The 12500-nt window shown below is 46.2% G+C and overlaps 1 protein-coding gene across 3 annotated transcripts in view; it reads left to right on the top strand.

Moving 5' to 3' along the window:
- Window positions 1–12500, top strand: part of esrrga (estrogen-related receptor gamma a) — a 117044-nt gene that overhangs the window by 45194 nt on the left and 59350 nt on the right. For all 3 annotated transcript variants that reach the window (XM_014210264.3, XM_014210263.3, XM_045723398.2), the window contains exon 4: window positions 2888–3004. In XM_014210264.3, the coding sequence (XP_014065739.2) occupies window positions 2888–3004 (117 nt within the window). The remainder of the gene's footprint in view (window positions 1–2887; window positions 3005–12500) is intronic.

Raw genomic sequence — 12500 nt, forward strand, 5'->3', positions numbered from 1 at the left:
CCTAGCCATTACACAAGCCTCATTAAAGTTACTGGATAACATCTGATGAGATGCTTAGATGATGGTATATCCTGAGATGAGGCTATAGATCAATGGGACCGATGGTACAGTATACATGATTTGAATTAAGGGTCTGAATATGAATGTACACACTACCCGTATCTGAGTGAGAGTGACACTGAATCGGTCCATATATTTAATGGACCATCGTTTCCAATTTGACGGACCTGTTAGATAGATTCAGGATTAACCAGTATAGATATGTGTTTTTACATTAAACAGGTTTACACACATAGACGCAGTAGAACAAGTGGGTCATAATATTGTGCTTGGCCCTGACACAAGCCAAGACTCCAATGGGCAGCTGTGTGTGTGTGTGTGTGTGTGTGTGTGTGTGTGTGTGTGTGTGTGTGTGTGTGTGTGTGTGTGTGTGTGTGTGTGTGTGTGTGTGTGTGTGTGTGTGTGTGTGTGTTGGCCCTAGTTCTGGGCAGTGGTAGACATATTGGTATGTTTCAAGCCATTAGCCAATAAAACTGCAGGTAATCACCACAGCCTCTCCAGCTGGACACCACTAGAGCAACCTGGCTGGAGAGAGGGGGAGGGAAAGAGGGAAGGACAGATGAGAGAGTTAGGGATGAGAGAGAGAGAGAGAGAGAGAGAGAGAGAGAGAGAGAGAGAGAGAGAGAATGCAACTGCCAGAGGATGAGAAGCTATCAACCTGGCTGGACTGTCAGAGAAGGGACAGGAGAAATGGCGGAGGAAGGAGACAGGAGAGGGAGGTAAGTGGAAAGAGATGGGAAGATGGGGGCAGGGGACAGAGGGATGGAACTGTACTCCTCCCCCAAACCTGCTGTGTGTGGGGAAGGTGGGAGGGTTAGTGTGTGTGTGTGTGTGTGTGTGTGTGTGTGTGTGTGTGTGTGTGTGTGTGTGTGTGTGTGTGTGTGTGTGTGTGTGTGTGTGCGTGTGTGTGTGTGTGTGTGTGTGTGTGTGTGTGTGTGTGTGTGTGCGCGTGTGTGTCGCAGCGAGGAGGAAGCAGCACTCGGAGGCGATGGCAGCTGGTGTTGCAGTGGCACCTGTCCAGTGCCACCTGACATCCTGCATCTATCACTACCTTATTGGAGAGAGAGAGAGAGAGAGAGAGAGAGAGAGAGAGAGAGAGAGAATGGAGGAGATGTATAGACCAGAAAGGAAGAGAAAGGAAGCACAGGTCAAGTAAAGGGGAGGAGAAAGACGTGATTTGACCAGAATAGAAAACTCTGGATGTGGGCGATGACAAGAAAGGAGAGAAATGGTTGAAGGCTAATCTGAAGGATTCCTGCTCTGTTCTGTTCCTTACCCACTATGTTTCCTTTCTACATGGGATAGAATGGGGGTACGATATGAGACAGAACACAAAACAGTGGAAGGCAACGGTCTCATATCGTTCCCCCCGTTCTATCCCACTCTCTACCTGTTTCCTGCCTCAGATCAGAGCCGGGTCCTATGTGACCTTCATTAGGTACAGCCAGGGTTCCCTACTCATATATAATACATGGCCCTCATTGACTTGAGCCTCGGCCTGATAGATGATATGTAGAGGAGAGGATGGGACAGGAGACAGCTAGAGAGACTCTTGGTGCATGTTTGAGTGGAGAGAAAAGGGGGAAGATCTAACACTGTGTGCTTCCTTCTTACTCAAATTGCGTTGCCTCAAACCTAACAGCTCACACACACACATCATGTGTGTTTTCATACCCAGGGCACATACAGGACATTGCCATGTAGTAGAAACAAGAATATCTCTCTCAGAGGAGATTGGTAGGATCCCCCCCCCCCCCCCATATGTATTCCTTCACCACTAACACCACCAGACAGATCTCCTATTGAACATCTCATACATGCAGCCTGGGCACCAACATACACACACACACACACACACACACACACACACACACACACACACACACACACACACACACACACACACACACACACACACACACACACACACACACACACACACACACACACACACACACACACACACACACACACACACACACACACACACTAGTGGGGAATTAACATAGAGAGACTAAGAGTAGAGGAGAGGATATGTGTGTTTATTTTCCCAGTAAGGTAACATATCAGCCTTCACTCAGCAGGCTTGGTGATTGGTCAGGTCGCCAGGTCCTCATGCCAACCTAGAGGTCGCTGTAGGGTCAGGTGCCAGGTCAGGGGCGGGGCTTAGGCTCTGCTTTTGGCAGGCTAGCCCACGTGCACACACATACACACACACACACACACACACGCACACACACACACACACACACACACACCACACACACACACACACACACACACACACACACACACACACACACACACACACACACACACACACACACACGCACACACACACAGACACAGACACAGACACACACACAAGCTAGTCCAATGACCAGCTTAACCCCATGGAATGTTGGCAGTGGCTCAGTGTGTCTGTGTGTTTCTGCCCTTGTCTTGGCTGTTATGTACATATATGTGTGTGTGTGTGTATGTGTGTGTGGAGGTTTATCTTGATAAAGAGCTACATTTATTAATCAGATCAGTGGATGCTTCCTGCTGTCCAGAGGAAGTGGCTAACACTCACATTTTAGTCAGACATATAATCTTATCAAATGGTTGTTTCTGTCTGCCTGTGTGTGTGTCTCTCTCTCTCTCTCTCTCTCTCTCTCTCTCTCTCTCTCTCTCTCTCTCTCTCTCCCTCTCCCTCTCCCTCTCTCTCTCTCTCTCTCTCTCTCTCTCTTTCTCTCTGTGTGTGTGAGTGTGTGAGTGGTGTGTCCCCACTAGCTGCTAATAAACACTGTGTCTCCCTCTATCTTCCTCCCTACATGCCTTGCCACAGGGAACATTGAGTACAGCTGCCCTGCCACCAATGAGTGTGAGATCACCAAGAGGAGACGCAAGTCCTGCCAAGCCTGTCGCTTCATGAAGTGTCTAAACGTCGGCATGATGAGAGAAGGTAGGATACACTCTTATCTTCACACACTCATGCTATTCTTCAGTTGTCTGCATGAGACGGTACGAGGGGAGAGAGATAAACACTCTTTCATTCATACGCTCACTCTGTCCTTCTCTAACTGACCGAATGGAGTGGACATTTTACTGCTTGAGATTTTTAACTGTCAATATAATGACAGAAGGTAAGAGAGAAATGTCCACTCTTTTATTTATACACTCACTCGTTCCCTCAGTCACCCTCGACCCTATTCCCAGTCGATGAAAGGAGAGAGGAGAAATGATTTATTATAGAAAAGAAGAGAAACAAATGTGAGAGAGGGAGGGAGAGGGCGAACGAGGCAGAGAGAGGGCGAGAGAGAGAGAGAGAGAGAGAGAGAGATGGAGAGGGCGAACGAGTCAGAGAGGGCGAGAGAGAGAGAGAGAGAGTCAAGGTTGTAATTGATCGGAGTGTTGGTCTCGTCCTCTCTTCCTCACAGCGGTCAGATCTCTGCTGCTTTTCCTACGCTCTTCCTCGACCCTTCTACTCCTTGCTTTCTTTTCACACATACTGAACACACACACACACGATCCCTGTGTTCTTGCCTCCTGTAATAACAACTTTTTTGAAGTGTTATTTTTTTCCCATTTGAAGTTAGAGTTCTGTCCACTTTTAATAACCACACTAAAAGCTGCTCTGCTGCAGTGTGTGTGTGTGTGTGTGTGTGTGTGTGTGTGTGTGTGTGTGTGTGTGTGTGTGTGTGTGTGTGTGTGTGTGTGTGTGTGTGTGTGTGTGTGTGTGTGTGTGTGTGAGCGCCCCTGTGGCCTCAGCCATCAGCCCAAACATACTCTGTCACACCAGCCTTGCAGGTACCCACTCTCCCCCTTAACACACACACACACACACACCTTGCAGGCACGCTTTCTTCCGTTCACAGCTCCCGACAGCCAGTGTGTGTGTGTGTTTTTGCATGTTTGTGTATGTTTGTGTATGTTAGTCGTGTGTGTGTGTGTGTGTGTGTGTGTGTGTGTGTGTGTGTGTGTGTGTGTGTGTGTGTGTGTGTGTGTGCGTGTGTGTGCGCGTGTGTGTGCGCGTGTGTGTGCGCGTGCGCGTGCGTGTGTGTGTGTGCGTGTGTGTGTGTGTGTGCGTGTGTGTGTGTGTGTGTGTGTGTGTGTGTGTGTGTAGGTAGCTGAGGGATGTGGCTAAGGGTTTGATGTGGCACGTCGTCCCCTGAGCAGCCAGACAAATAGCAGCCTTTTGTGTGTGCCTGTGGTCTCCTCTACACACATACATCACTGTGGCAGACCATGGCACCCCCATTTGTTGTAAAGTGCTTGAATGTAATACAGGGTCCCGCTCTACATATGAATAAGGGTCATTTGGAAAATTGATTCATCAATTTTCTTATTTTCCCTCATGTCTCTTTTCGGGGGTAAAAACGACAACAATATAAAGAGGTGTTCGCATGAAAAACACACTCCACCTCTGGTGTGCCTGGTGGAAAATATGTACAATGCTTTTGTTGTTGGAGACCCTTTGCTTTCTCTTAGCATCACTTTATTTTAGCCTAGCTTTACCCTTACAGTTAATATGCAACTTTACCATTTACCATTCATTTATTAGCATACTATAGCTTACTATTCCTTTTACGTTATGGTACAGCCAATTTACAATAGAAATGTACCTTAGCATTCACTGCCTTTGCATTTAAAATACAACATTAGCTTAGCATTTCCTTTGAATTTACAATACAACTTTAGCTTAGCGTTTCCTTTGAATTTACAATACAACTTTAGCATAGCATTTCCTTTGAATTTACAATACAACTTTAGCTTAGCATTTCCTTTGAATTTACAATACAACTTTAGCTTAGCATTTCCTTTGAATTTACAATACAACTTTAGCTTAGCATGTCCTTTGCATGTACAATACAACCTTAGCGTAGAAATCCCCTACATTTACAATACAACTAGGTTACCATTCACTGTCTGTCTATGTGTGTGTTTGTGTGTGTACTGTAAAATATGATAATGTAGCCCCTCAGGGTGTAAGCATCTCAGCCTGGCCCTGCTAGAGATGTCTGGGGACGTTCATTGTGCCTGGCTAGTTCTGTCAACTTCACGGCTAACTCACGTTGTCATCACCCCTACAGCTGGGAGGAAAGGTGGAGATTGGGGGATGGAGGCAAGGGGGAATGAAGGGAGGGTGGAAGGGGGTTTGAGGGGGCTCATGGGGGTTATTTGTGGCGGTCCAGCAGCTCGCCCCTTGAGGGGGATATATGACTGAAATTAGCCCTGTCCCCCCGGGAGAAAGAGAGGGAGGGGGAGCAAGCCAAATCAGAGCCAAATCAGACAGGATAGCCTCTGCCCTTAACCTAGACACCTCCCCAACGCACGCACGCACGCACACACACACACACACACACACACACACACACACACACACACACACACACACACACACACACACACACACACACAGAGGTGATATCAACACCCCAATCGTATCGTTATCTGAAAGGAGTGGGAGGGAAGGAGGATAGGAAGTCTTATACTATCTTCTGTCATTCCATCTCTCTATTTCCCTCTACCTGCAGAAAAGCTTATTTCCTACTCGCACTATCTACTCTTTCTCTTTTTGTTCATTCTGTGTCTCTTTCCCGTTTTGTTGTTCCCCTCTCTTCCTCTCTATCCTCCCCAATCTGATTCAAAGCCCCTCTCCCACCTTTCCCCATGCCAACCACTGCCTCAAATCCCCTTAAAGTACTCTACCCACTGACTTAACCAGCCAGGCACTTATCCCCTTCTCATGCCAACCCACCGGCTAAACCAGCTTTAACACAGGAGAGTAGAGAGAGAGGGAGAGGAGGGGGAAAGAGAAGGAGAGAGGACAGGAGAGGGAGGAGTGGAGACTATCTTCTCCGTCTCCTCTCACCCCCCCTCCCTCTCCTCCCTCCCTCTCCTCTCCTCCTCCTCTCCTCTCCTCTCCTCTCCTCCCCTCTCCCTCTCCTCTCCTCTCCTCTCCTCTCCTCCTCCTCTCCTCTCCTCTCCTCTCCTCTACTCTGTATGGATGAAGAGATTAGATTTTCTCTGTAATTAATTCACATGCCGCCCCAGAGTCCTGGTTAGGCCCATAGAGAGAGGGGCATGGACGGAGGGAGGGAGGAAAGGAGGGAGGTAGGGTGAGTAGGAGAGGTGTCAGTGATGGGATACATCTACCAATACGTTACACCTAATTCATAACCAGGCAATTAAGGCTGTCCAATTACTGTGTGCGTGTGTTTGTGTGTGTGTGTGTGTGTGTTGGCAGGGTTCTTTCCTAACAAGTCGAGAGTTTGGACTCTGACAACACAGGGGCGCACACTCACATGCCCATGGGAACACAGGAGAGAGAGAGAAGCAGAGAGGGAGGTAAAATGCCAGGAGAAAGAGATTGGCGTGACTGGATTGAAGGAGAGCGTGAGCACAACACCTTGTACACCCCCTATGACTGAACACGTACACTCACCCCTCTTCTATTTCAAATACAACCAAAAAGAAATTGTCACATGCTTAGTCACTAAAGCCCAATTCAAACTAAAAGCATTTTGTATTATTAAGCGCGTGAATGCTGGAGAATGCATTTGAGTGAATGAGAGAAAACAAGACGGGCCATGAGCATCAGTAACGTCTACTGCATCATAGCGCATCAAATTGGAAAGCAAGTCTATTTTCTGGCATCTACGCGGAGCAAGGCTGGGAAAATATGCGGGTAAACGGCGTGTGTCATTTGTAGAAAAGGAATTACAGGAATTGTTATGATTTTCCCTATGCTAAGTAGACTATTAATCAAATTCAATCAAACGTATTTTTAAAGTGCCATACAGATGTGCTATACAGAAGTGCTATACAGATGTAGTATAAAATGTTTTGGGATGTGTAAGCTAAGGTTCATCATTCAAATAGGCTTTAAATTTGAAAACAATTGCAGCCTACCTGTGTTGATTTCGCTCGAATATAGCCTAGCTAGGTTACGGCTGGATAATTTGAAGACTCAAGAGAGAATACTGTTTATTTTGAAGAACTAGACTTGGTTGTTTATAAAGCAGTGCTGGTAAAGTGAAGGTAGATATTGCCAGCAAATAGACTGTTTGTGCATTGTTACATCTGGAATTGTGACACGTATAGTTACAAAGTACAGGTAGCTAACTGTTCCGTACACGTTTTGCATAACCGCGGCATTCAAACGAGGCTGCAATGAAAACGAATGGGACTGTAGTGACTGTTGGCATCAAAATCCGGGTTGTAAACTATGTTTCTACTCAAGCGTTGATTGACAAGGTATTGGACCAATAGTATTGGAGAAAAGTTGAAAAAACGGACCCCTCTGACGCTGTACGTTACATTGTGACGTGTCACGACGTAACCCACGGCACGCCTTATGCCACTCATTGTGTGGCGAACACCCTCTCTCCACCAGGGGTAGCAGTTCTCTCGCTGATTAAAAAACAAGAAATGATCCACGGTGAGTGTAAAGTTAATTACCCGTGAGTTCATCAATAGTTCATTCAATTAATAGTACTTTCTTTTTTTTGCATCATCACTGCAAGCCGTCATGACTCTCAAAAGCCGCGACAGCCACAGTTTACTTGTGAAGATAACTCGATTAAAATTCGACACAAGCCTTCAAATAGGTATGTAATGAGACATTATGTAAACTCTGTATAGTGTTTTATTTACATTTTAGAGGTGATCAGTTGGACAGATCGGGTGAAAAAAAGCAGTTTCCCCACACAACATATCTCCCACTTTCACTATCACTCAGTAGCCTTCGCTTCCTCCTCCGCCATTTTGAAAAAGACCCGCCGGAGCTCAATTGCCTTCTTCAATCATGCAGAGACGGGCAGCATGAAGGTCTTGTCATTGATTTTGCTGAAAAGGGGAGAAATTGTGCTTTACAGTGGTATTCATATTACAGTTGACCAGGAAGTATTACGTTTATGGCCCGCTAAAATAAGGTCAAGTGTACGGAACAATGCGATGTATGGAAGTTCGCTAGCTGTTACCTAAACTGAGCAAAAAAAGAAATGTCCCTTTTTCAGGACCCTGTCTTTCAAAGATAATTTGTAAAAATCCAAATAACTTCACAGATCTTCATTGTAAAGGGTTTAAACACTGTTTCCCATGCTTGTTCAATGAACCATAAACAATTAATGAACATGCACCTGTGGAACGGTCGTTAAGACACTAACAGCTTACAGACGGTAGGCAATTAAGGTCACAGTTATGAAAACTTAGGACACTAAAGAGGGCTTTCTACTGACTCTGAAAAACACCAAAAGAAAGATGCCCAGGGTCCCTGCTCATCTTCGTGAACGTGCCTTATGCATGCTGCAAGGAGGCATGAGGACTGCAGATGTGGCCAGGGCAATAAATTGCAATGTCCGTACTGTGAGATGCCTAAGACAGCGCTACAGGGAGACAGGATGGACAGCTGATTGTCCTCGCAGTGCCAGACCACGTGTAACAACACCTGCACAGGATCGGTATATCCGAACATCACACCTGCGGGACAGGTACAGGATGGCAACAACAACTGCCCAAGTAACACCAGGAATGCACAATCCCTCCATCAGTGCTCAGAGTGTCTGCAATAGGCTGAGAGAGGCTGGACTGTAAGGCAGGTCCTCACCAGACATCACCCGCAACAACGTCGCCTATGGGCACAAACCCACCGTTGCTGGACCACAGGACTGGCAAAAAGTGCTCTTCACTGATGAGTCGTGGTTATGTCTCACCAGGGGTGATGGTCGGATTCGCGTTTATTGTCGAAGGAATGAGCGTTACACCGAGGCCTCTGGAGCGGGATCGATTTGGAGGTGGCGGGTACGTCATGGTCTGGGACGGTATTTTAAAGCATCATAGGACTGAGCTTGTTGTCAATCTCAACGCTGTGCGTTACAGGGAAGACATCCTCCTCCCTCATGTGGTACCCTTCCTGCGGGCTCATCCTGACATGACCCTCCAGCATGACAATGCAACCAGCCATACTGCTTGTTCTATGCGTGATTTCCTGTAAGACAGGAATGTCAGTGTTTTGCCATGGCCAGCGAAGAGCCCGGATCTCAATCCCATTGAGCACGTCTGGGACCTGTTGGATCGGAGGGTGAAGGCTAGGGCCATTCCCCCCAGAAATGTCCGGGAACTTGGAGGTGCCTTGGTGGAAGAGTGGGGTAACATCTCACAGCAAGAACTGGCAAATCTGGTGCAGTCCATGAGGAGGAGATGCACTGAAGTACGTAATGCAGCTGGTGGCCACACCAGATACTGACTGTTACTTTTGATTTTGACCCCACCTTTGTTCAGGAACACATTATTCAATTTCTGTTAGTTACATGTCTGTGGAACTGGTTCAGTTTATGTCTCCGTTGTTGAATCTTATTATGTTCATGCACATATTGACACATAAACACAGTTGACAGTGAGAGGACGTTTCTTTTTTTGCTGAGTTTATTTCATGTTGATACATTTAACTGCCAGTGCCAATAATACATATTTGAAAACAATAAGGTAATGCCTACCTGTGTTGAATTCGATCACAGGCATATAGCCTGTGATTTCCCAGGCTACGACTGGGAAATGCGAGGATCTCCGATTTCAAGTAGGGAATACTGTTATGTAGAAAGAGAGAGACTAAATTCCTTCTAAACTGCTTGTGTGTGTTAGCTACGACTCTCCTCACACAGGCAGGTACGGTGGCTCCCGTAGGACATATAAGGTGAGTCAAAAGAAACACACAACAACAATTCACAAGGGATAGCGAACATAGCAAACACAACAAGACAATTTTCATGACAATTACGTTAGTATACGCTACGCAGTGTATGTGAATTGACGCTGGCTACTCTCGCACGCACATTGTTTTATGCCATTGACGGCGTCTCGCTGAGTGATTTTGGCTTAACAGTGAAATGCTTACTGCCAGATAGTCTGGGTAGCTATTGGTTAACTATTTAACTATCTACCAAGTCACTTCTTTTCATCACTTCGTTCTAGCCCCCCTCTCTCTCTATCCCACTCTCCTTCCAGGGAGGACGGGATGGAAGAGGGAGAGGCAGGTTGGTGTTGGAGTCCCACAGTGCGTGTGTTTTACCAAACAACCTCTGCTACACACACCTACCCTATCAGTGGCATATATAGCAGCTAGTAAAACTACTTACCCAGTTACACAGACACAAACACACACTCTCCCCGTGGTATTTCCCCTCTGGCGGTGGCTGTCCGGTAGCGTTTAATGAGGTCATAATGATGCGTCAGCCAGAGAGAAAGGTCAGGGGGTGGGGCTAACAAACACGTTCTATCTCCCTTGGCACCCAGACGAAAGGTGACACACACCTCTACCCCCCTTGATCTGCCTCAATTAGGGAGTACAGGGGGGTAGAAGGGTCCCTCTACTCCCCCAGTTAGCAGTGGCCTTAGGGGGGCTCTTTAGTGGCTCTAGTGGGGGTGGATGGAGGGGGATGGTCCTCTGTAGCTCTTTACTCCTTGATAGAGCTGTGTTGTCCCAACAGACAGAAGGGCAAACTAGAGAGGGAGAGAAGAGATGTTATGGCTGTATTTGTTTCCCTGAGATACTTTGTGTTACCTGTCTACTAGCAGCCCAGTATGAGCTAGTCTCCGTTACAGGCTCTGCAGCCTGCTACCAACTGCCTCAGAAATAGACCTTGAACCACAGCCAATGTGTGTGTGTGTGTGTGTGCGGTGTGTGTGTGTGTGTGTGTGTGTGTGTGTGTGTGTGTGTGTGTGTCTCACACACCCAGTCCCTCTCTTACAAACCCACACACACTGTTCAGCAACACACAGACTGAAGCCTTCCACCCAGTCACACACATTAGGTCTTGGGGCAGTGGGGCCGTATTTGGCAGCAGAGCGTGAGGGGGGTGTGTGTGTGTGTGTGTGTGTGTGTGTGTGTGTGTGTGTGTGTGTGTGTGGTGTGTGTGTGTGTGTGTGTGTGTGTGTGTGTGTGTGTGTGTGTGTGTGTGTGTGTGTGTGTGTGTGTGTGTGTGTGTGTGTGTGTGTGTGTGTGTGTGTGTGTGTGTGTGTGTGTGGTGTGTGTGTGTGTGTGTGTGTGTGCGCAGCTGGTCAGATGCTGGTGTGCCTATTTCTCAGGATTCTAGTCAGAGCTGGGTCTACTATCCAATCACATTCTGTCGCTCGCTCGAATCCACTGAAAGCTAGAGTCCTCAATTAAAACAATAACAAAGCCGCCACTCCGCCTCTGTTTTGGTATAAAGCTGAGGGAAGGGCCTAGTGAAATGAAACCACTCTCCAACTCATAGACAAAGCTATGGATTCAAGGACTGACCATGTTAAGAGGCTATACAGGGTTTGTTTACATTTACACTGTTTCAAAACAAGAGTATACACTCCCCTGTGTATTTATTTGGACAGTGAAGCGAAAGATGTTGCTCCATTCTCCAGTACTTTGAATTTGAGATCAAATGTTTTATATGAGGCAAAATTACTGAATGTCACTTTTTATTTTAAGGTATTTTCATACATAACTGTTTTACCATTAATAAATGAAAGCACTTTATGAATCTAGTCCTCCATTTTGAAGGTGTCATAAGTATTGGGACAAATTTACTTCTAGTGTATTAAAGTAGTCAAAAGTTTAGTATTTGTTCCCATATTTCTAGCACACAATGACTACATCAAGCTTGTGACTCTACACATTTGTTGGATGCATTTGCTGTTTGTTTTGGTTGTGTTACCCGATTATTTTGTGCCCAACAAAAATGTATGGTAAATAATGTAGTGTGTCATTTTGGAGTCACGTTGATTGTAAATAAGAATAGAATGTTTCTGAACTCTTCTACATTCATGTGGATTCTACCATGACTACGGATAATCATGAATGAATCCTGAATAATGATGAGTGAGAAAGTTACAGAGGCACAAAGATCATGCCCCCAAAACATGCTAACATCTCACCATTACAATAACAGGGGAAGTTAGCATTTTTATGGTATGATATTTATGCCTACATGTCTTTCTCACTCATCATTATTCATGATCCATCCATGAATATGTTTAGAAACATATTCTATTCATATTTACAATAAAGACTCCAAAATGACACAATGCAATATTTACCATTCATTCTAGCTTTAAACAGGCCAGTAGGAATATAGAAGACCCCCTTTCTCCTAAACACAGAAACACACACCGGCCCCTTCCTTTAGAGCCGCGGCTGATATCTATCCTATAACTGATCAATTTCTTCCCAGACGGCAATGATTTAGCAAATCACTTTCTTTTCTAAACAAAGCCCCAGAAACACATGGGATAGAGAGATGGAGAGAGAGAGGGATAGTTAGAGAGAGAAAGAAGAAGAGCAGAGAGAGAGAGAGAGGGGAGAGCGTCAGACTAGTGCTGGCGTCGTGGTCTGGCCCCAGGGGAGAGAAGTAGCTAAATCTGTCTCTGACTGTCTGTCTCTGGATACGTATGAGAGCCCTGCTAATGGATACCCGGGGCTGTGT

This window comes from Salmo salar, chromosome 09, assembly GCF_965601325.2.
Source record: "Salmo salar chromosome 09, fSalSal1, whole genome shotgun sequence".
Taxonomy (NCBI): Eukaryota; Metazoa; Chordata; class Actinopteri; order Salmoniformes; family Salmonidae; genus Salmo; species Salmo salar.